Source organism: Lipotes vexillifer, unplaced genomic scaffold, assembly GCF_000442215.2.
Source record: "Lipotes vexillifer unplaced genomic scaffold, Lipotes_vexillifer_v1.1 scaffold39, whole genome shotgun sequence".
Classification (NCBI taxonomy): domain Eukaryota; kingdom Metazoa; phylum Chordata; class Mammalia; order Artiodactyla; family Lipotidae; genus Lipotes; species Lipotes vexillifer.
The window spans coordinates 431874-439673 of NW_006787038.1; the positions used below are offsets into that span (position 1 = coordinate 431874).

The 7800-nt window shown below is 38.8% G+C and overlaps 1 protein-coding gene across 6 annotated transcripts in view; it reads right to left on the reverse strand.

Moving 5' to 3' along the window:
- Window positions 1-7800, reverse strand: part of NUMB (NUMB endocytic adaptor protein) — a 134412-nt gene that overhangs the window by 37149 nt on the left and 89463 nt on the right. For all 6 annotated transcript variants that reach the window (XM_007459706.1, XM_007459708.1, XM_007459707.1 and 3 more), the window contains one exon: window positions 648-722. In XM_007459706.1, the coding sequence (XP_007459768.1) occupies window positions 648-722 (75 nt within the window). The remainder of the gene's footprint in view (window positions 1-647; window positions 723-7800) is intronic.

Here is a 7800-nt window from a genome sequence, read left to right on the forward strand (position 1 = left end):
CTCATTCTCTCCTTTTATTAAATACACAGGCATGTGCCTGGGATGTGTTCTATGGCATAATAGGCAAAACAGACATTATTTATCCTGGAAAAGGACTCTCCATTTCAAGTATGCTGAAGTTTGTGCAAAAGGCAGGGAAATACATTGTTTATGTTAGAGGAGTATAGAGAAGGAAACTGGGGAGTAGCAGTAATGATAATTAAGTCTCCCTAAAATGTAAACCTCACCTGCTGTCAACACAGATATCTCTATTTTATACTTTTTCCTGGAAAGCTGTTTCTTATAGATTTAAAATCAGTAATTTATAACCCAGTTGTCACAGTTAGGTTAAAAGACTAACTGTAATAGTTTTATCCTGGTTTTAGAATATTATTCATCTATAAGAATTCATACCACTTGTTTAATATGGGTTCTGAATTAAAAGTATCTTTTAGATAATGTCTGGCCTAAACTGAAGAAGTTGGTCATTGTAACTTACACCTTTGGATGGACAACATGAAATGCTCTTTATTAATGAGCCCACGTATTTTGCCTTAAGAGAAACACTGTTCTTACTGGATAGTGGGTCACTAAAATTTACTGAGCAAAATCTTTTGAGAAAATATTTACAGCATATAGATCAACACTGGCAACCATCAAATACATACAGCTTTCAATCTTTTTACAGCATCTTCACAGATGTGCATTCCTCTTGATTCATCAACTTCTACATGCCCAAGGTACTGTAGAAAGAAGAGAAAAGTTACAGCTATTGCTGTTTACTGAGTAGCTACTATATGGTAGATATTACATGGTAGAAAATTGAATATTAAAATTCCTGCACTCAAGAAACTCACAGCCATTATAGAAGAGTTAAGGTAATGTTACTTTACTTACCCTCAGTGTCCTCATGTGACTGAGATTTAGAATAAAGGTCTCCAAGAGCTGTTATAGAGGAGTATAGGTGAAAAAGTACATGATAAGCAGTAAATGTTACCTGAATCTATTGGATCTGAGGCATAACAGCCTATGCTAGACACAGTTACTATATCTCTAGACATAAAAATAGTCCTAAAACAAAGTGTGTGTGCGTGCGTGTGTGTGTGTGTGTGTATTGAAAAGGTACAAATAAAAATAATAAAATAATACACATACACCTTTTATGGGACGCACATAAGAACAGGGCAGAAAACTAAAATTTTAAGAAGGTAGTGCATCTGAGCTCTAGAAGATGTGCAGAACTTGAAGAAGCTGTATTGGAAAGGTTGGGAAACTATTTTAGGCAGGTAGAATTTAACAAAAGCTATAGGTGTAGAATAGAATAACTATGTATCAGCAAATATTCCTGCCTGGCAAGAATATGAGGTATATGCAGCTGGGGAATTTGAACACTGAAATGAGTCTGTACTTAATCCTAGAGGCAATGGAGAGCTAATAAAGCTTTTTTTGGTTTGTTTTTGCAAGGTAGTAATATTATTCAAATTGTACCTTAGTATGGGAATAGTCTTGGGTTAGAAAGCACAAAGGATGATGGCAATATCACAAGTGCTCTCTTTTAAAAGGAAATTTAGAGTCTGGTTCTGGGTAAGATGGAGTAGACATACATTACCCTGTCCCACCCTCTAAATGAAACCATAAAACCAGAACAGAATACATGGAAGCACCTATTTGAGTTCTCTGTAAAGAGTATAAGATGAATCAGAGAAGAATACCAGAATTCAAGGTATTTCTGAACTGGCAGGGAGTTTACCTTCCCTGCCCCTCCTCCCCTTTGGTACCTCCAGCCTGAACTTTACACAGCCAGATATCCAAGTGAGTGCTATGGCACAGAGAGAACTCTGGGAAAAGCACTCTAGCTCTGGCCCAAGGACCAGGTAAAGTAACTCCTTATCCTCAGAGAGTATAGGAATCCCCCTCCCTTTTATTTATCTTTTTTTGAACTTTCACACCCCAGTCCCCAGGAAATTCCGTGGTGGTGTCGGTGGTAGCAGCAAGGGAAACCTGCAAGAGCCACACACCTCTGAGAAAAGGCGGCTGTCCTCTGTTTAAAGAGACTGTGATTCCAGGAAGGTGGGCCAACACCTCCACCACCCCTCTTCTGCTTTTTCCCCCCTCTCTGAATCTCCCACCATTTGGCCCTGGATGAAGATGAAACAGTAGTAATTCATGGGCACAATAACCAGTGCCCTACGAAACACAGGCATGGAAAGTTTAAGTAACTTGCCCAAAACCATTCAGCTAGTGAATGCTCAAACCCAAGCAGCCTGACCCAGGACAGTCCTATAATGCTCATATACTGAATTTTTCATTTTTATCCCTATCTTTCCAATACTGAATAAATGCATAAAACCAACAAATTAAAATCAATTTAGGAAACTGTTGGACTTTAGGTAACAAAATACCTGAGGTATCGATCATAAAGATCATATAGACTAAGGACATTAAAGAATTGTAACAGCTATAATTTTGAATAAACATTATATAAAACAGCAGGAATGCTCACTTTTAAGTGAATCAAATAATATATATATTCAGTTATATATAATATATATTATATATATTCCTTTTCAGATTCTTTTCCATTATAGGTTATTATAAGATATTGAATAGTTCTCTGTGCTATACAGTAGGTCCTTGTTGGTTATCTATTTTATACATAGTAGTGTGCATCTGTTAATTCCAAACTCCTAATTTATCCCTCCCTTCCCCTTTACCATCTGGTAACTGTAAGTACATTTTCTATGTCTGTGAGTCTGTTTTGTGAATAAGTTCATTTGTATCATTTTTTTAGATTCCACATATAAGTGATATCATATAATATTTGTCTTTCCCTGTCTGACTTCTTCACTTAGTATGAAAATCTCTGGGTCCATCCATGTTGCTGCAAATGGCATTATTTCATTCTTTCTTATGGCTGAGTTATATTCCATTGTATGTATACATCACATCACCGTACCCATTCATCTGTCGATGGATACTTAGGTTGCTTCCATGTCTTGGCTATTGTAAATAGTGCTGCTATGAACACTGGGGTGCATGTATCTTTTTTTGTTTTTTTGTTTTTTTTATTTTGGCCACGCCATGCAGCATGTGGGATCTTAGTTCCCCAACCAGGGATAGAATTTGTGTCCCTGCAGTGGAAGCACGGAGTGGTTAACCACTGGACCACCAGGGAAGTCCCTGCACGTATCTTTTTGAATTACAGTTTTCTCCGGATATATGCCCAGAAGTGGGATTGCTAGATCATATGGTAACTGTATTTTTAGTTTTTTAAGGAATGTCCACACTGTCCTCCATAGTGGCTGTACCAATTTACATTAACACCAACAGTGTAGGAGGGTTCCCTTTTCTCCACACCCTCGCCAGCATTTATTATTTGTAGACTTTTTGATGATGGACATTCTGACTGGCGTGAGGTGATACCTCATGGTAGTTTTGATCTGCATTTCTCTAATAATCAGCAAAGTTGAGCATCTTTTCATGTGCCTGTTGGCCATCTGTATGCCTTCTTTGGAGTAATGTCTATTTAGGTCTTCTGCTCATCTTTTGATTGGGTTGTTTGTTTTCTGATATTGAGGTGTATGAACTGTTTGTATATTTTGGAAATTAAGCCCTTGTTGATCATATCGTTTGCAAATATTTTCTCCCAGCCCGTAGGCTGTCTTTTCATTTTGTCTATGGTTTCCTTTGCTGTGCAAAAGCTTCTAAGTTTAAGTCCCATTTGTTTACTTTTGCTTTTATTTCTTTTGCCTTGGGAGACTGATCTAAGAGAATATTGCTATGATTTATGTCAGAGGATGTTTTGCCTATGTTCTCTTCTAGGAGTTTTATGGTGTCATGTCTTGTATTTAAGTCTTTAAGCCATTTTGAGTTTATTTTTGCATATGGTGTGAGGGAGTGTTCTAATTTCATTGATTTACACGCAGCTGTCCAGCTTTCCCAACACCACTTGCTGAAGCGACTAACTTTTCTCCAATGTGTATTCTTGCCTCCTTTTTCAAAGATTAATTGACCATAGGTGTGTGCGTTTATTTCTGGGCTCTCTATTCTGTTCCACTGATCCATGTCTGATTTCATGCCAATACCACATTATTTTGATTACTGTAACTTTGTAGCATTGTCTGAAGTTGGGGGGTGGGGTTGTGCCTCCAGCTTTGTTCTTTTTCCTCAGGATTGCTTTGGCAATCCTGGGTCTTTTGTGGTTCCATATAAATTTTAGGAGTATGTGTTCCAGTTCTGTGAAAAAGTCATGGGTAATCTGATAGGGATCACATTAAATCTGTAGATTGCTTTGGGTAGTATGGCCATTTTAACAATATTAATTCTTTCAATCCAAGAGCATGGGATATCTTTCCATTTCTTTGAATTGTCTTCTATTTCCTTAATCAATGTTTTATAGTTTTCAGCATATAAATTTTTCATCTCCTTGGTCAAGTTTATGCCCAGGTATTTTCTTTTTTTTTTTTTTAACATCTTTATTGGGGTATAATTGCTTTACAATGGTGTGTTAGTTTCTGCTTTATAACAGAGTGAGTCAGTTATACATATATATATGTTCCCATATCTCTTCCCTCTTTGTCTCCAGAGGGAGCTTCTAAAAAGGAAATCAGAGTATGTCACTCTTCTACTTCCCACACCCAAGGACTCAAGTCACTACATTTGACTTGAGAGGAAAGGCTGAAGTCATTACGGTGGCCTCTAAACAAAACCCAACACAAACTAGCCCTTCCCTCTCTGCATTAGCCTCTGACCTCGTCTCCTCTATTCTCCTTATTCCCACACTCCAAACCAGCCACTCTGGCTGCCAGGGCCTTGGCACTGGCTGTTCCCTCAGCCTAGAATGCTTTTCCATGTGGCTCACTGCCTGACCTCTCTCTGGTGCTTATTCAAATATCACATTCTCCAAGAGGTCTTCCTGACCATTTAAAATCTTACTCTTCACCAGCCCACCCCCCTTTCCTGACTTATTATCCTCCATAGCATTTATCACTATTTAATATTCTACTTATCTCACTTGTTTGAAAAATTGCCTCCACATGAGAATGGAAGTTTCATGAGAGCAGGGTTTTGTTTTGTTTTGTTTCTACATTTTCAGTGTGTGGGAAAGCACTTGGAACAAAGTAGCTCCTCAAGAAATATTCAGTGACTGGCACAAGATAAATGGTCCATGAATGTCATTGATAATTATCACCTGCTCTCAACTGACCAGTTTTGCTTCCCTGAGCAGGGAGAAATTCAAGGGGAAATTTCAGTTACAGGAGAACGTAGGCTAAGCAATCTCCCAGAGTGTCTGTGTTTTGTGGCGCACACTGCTGTCTGCTCAAACTGCTGCCGTGGCATTCAGCATATCTGAGTTCCACCCTGAAAAGCTGGTGAACTGTGTGCTCTGCCTGCCCCTCTGCCCTGTCCCCTGTTCCTCACCCAGAGTTAGGACCGACCCCTCTATGGAGAAGGGAGGGGTCAGGGGGCTACCATTCTCAGAAAAGATCAGAAAAACAATGGATGGAAACCGAAGAGTCTGGAAGAATCATCAGGCTGTTAATGGCAGTTTTCTCTGGGAGGGTATCTTGTATGTTGTGTATTTTGCTTGTCTGAGTTTTCTGTAATAAAGAAATAGAAGAAAAACGTTTGAAAACTTTGTTTTATGAAAATAAGAAAGAAAAGTTACATTTGGAGATTCTTCTGCCAGCAGTGTGTCTCTAAAATGTCCAGAATGACAAGTGCCCCAGGATTGGAAGCTACTGCCCTGGGGGCAAGTGTGCCCCTAGAGAGGGCCTGAAATGCATCCATTCCAACCTCAATGGGCAGGAGGCTTTCCTGACTAGTTCTGCTTGCTGTGATGCCATGATCACCAAGCAGCATTCCGATAATTTAGTATCCCAGGAAAATTGCCTACTGGGAGAGGCACACAGCATTCGTCTTCTGAGAGTTACATTTTCTTCAGTAAAAATTAATGTATTAGCTTTCTGGATTTGGTTTTTAAGATGATGAATTTTTTTTGCTGAGAACAACCTCAAAGCCATCTTGTTCAGAAATCTTGTTTCATTCTGGTTAACACGTTTGCCCTCATATGTCCTTGGCTGGAGGCGAGCCCTGTGTCTCACCTGGTAGTGAGAAGTGGATCTGAATTTCAGGTAACAGCTGAAACCAATGATGGCTGCCTGGTGAAAGATCAAATATTTTGTTGAAACTATGGTGAGCAAGAGAAGGGAGACTCCACTGAAAGAAGCAAATGTGCCTTATGATAACGGGGAAGTAACTAAACCTCACTTTGGTGGATGGCTAACCTTTATTTCATGCCTGCGGCTGCACATTTTAACCTTCTTCTTGGAGAGTGAACGACATTATTTATGCCTGGCAACGGACTATGTCTCTTCAACTTTATTTGCATAAAGATCTCCTGGGGATGTTATTTCACTTGGAATCCCAGGCCCCACTCTCAGACTTTGCTTTTGGCCAGCACAACGGAGAGTGGCCCTAACTCAGGGCAACTCAGTTATGCACTTCAAATCCAGCAAGGCTCAGCCTCCTCTCCTTGTTCTGCTTTCCTCAGTCTGTTTCTGTTCTTCTTACCTCCTGATCTCTGGTCTGTTTGTCCTGTAGCTTCTCCCCCCGACCCTCAGGACTGATGGAGTGTTCTAATTTCATTGATTTACACGCAGCTGTCCAGCTTTCCCAACACCACTTGCTGAAGCGACTAACTTTTCTCCAATGTGTATTCTTGCCTCCTTTGTCAAAGATTAATTGACCATAGGTGTGTGCGTTTATTTCTGGGCTCTCTATTCTGTTCCACTGATCCATGTCTGATTTCATGCCAATACCACATTATTTTGATTACTGTAACTTTGTAGCATTGTCTGAAGTTGGGGGGTGGGGTTGTGCCTCCAGCTTTGTTCTTTTTCCTCAGGATTGCTTTGGCAATCCTGGGTCTTTTGTGGTTCCATATAAATTTTAGGAGTATGTGTTCCAGTTCTGTGAAAAAGTCATGGGTAATCTGATAGGGATCACATTAAATCTGTAGATTGCTTTGGGTAGTATGGCCATTTTAACAATATTAATTCTTTCAATCCAAGAGCATGGGATATCTTTCCATTTCTTTGAATTGTCTTCTATTTCCTTAATCAATGTTTTATAGTTTTCAGCATATAAATTTTTCATCTCCTTGGTCAAGTTTATGCCCAGGTATTTTCTTTTTTGATGCAATTTTAAAAGGGATTTTTTTTTTAACTTTCACTTTCTGATATTTCGTTGTTAGTGTAAAGAAATGGAAAAGATTTCTGTATGTTAATCTTGCATTCTGCTCCTTGCTGAACTCATTTATCAGTTCTAATAGTTTCTATGTGGAGTCTTTAGGGTTTTGTATATAAAGTATCATGTCATCTGCATATAATGACAATTTTACCTCCTCCCTCCCAATCTGGCTACGTTCTGTTCCTTTTTCTTGTCTAGATTAGAAAAATTTTAATTCAAAATTATAGGCTGTCGGAAATGTCAAGTGTTTGGTGACTCTGTGAACTAGTTCTAGATGCTGAGATTGAGCTCACACCCAGAAATAATAGAATACTTTGTCACTGAAGACTGCTTTTTATTATTCAGTCAGATGCTACAGTGATATACTACATATTACACTCAAATCCTGTAAAGTTGTATTTTTCAGCTTGGAGACAGTGATGAATGGCCATTTAAATAATTCTTTGATTGAATTCGGCTCTAGAAAATATTCCTTCATGTTCTGTTGATATTTGGCTTTCTTCAAAGCTTAATAATATATTCTTAATTTCTTGGTCCAATAGGTAAAGAAAATCAAGTACTGGGAAAGAG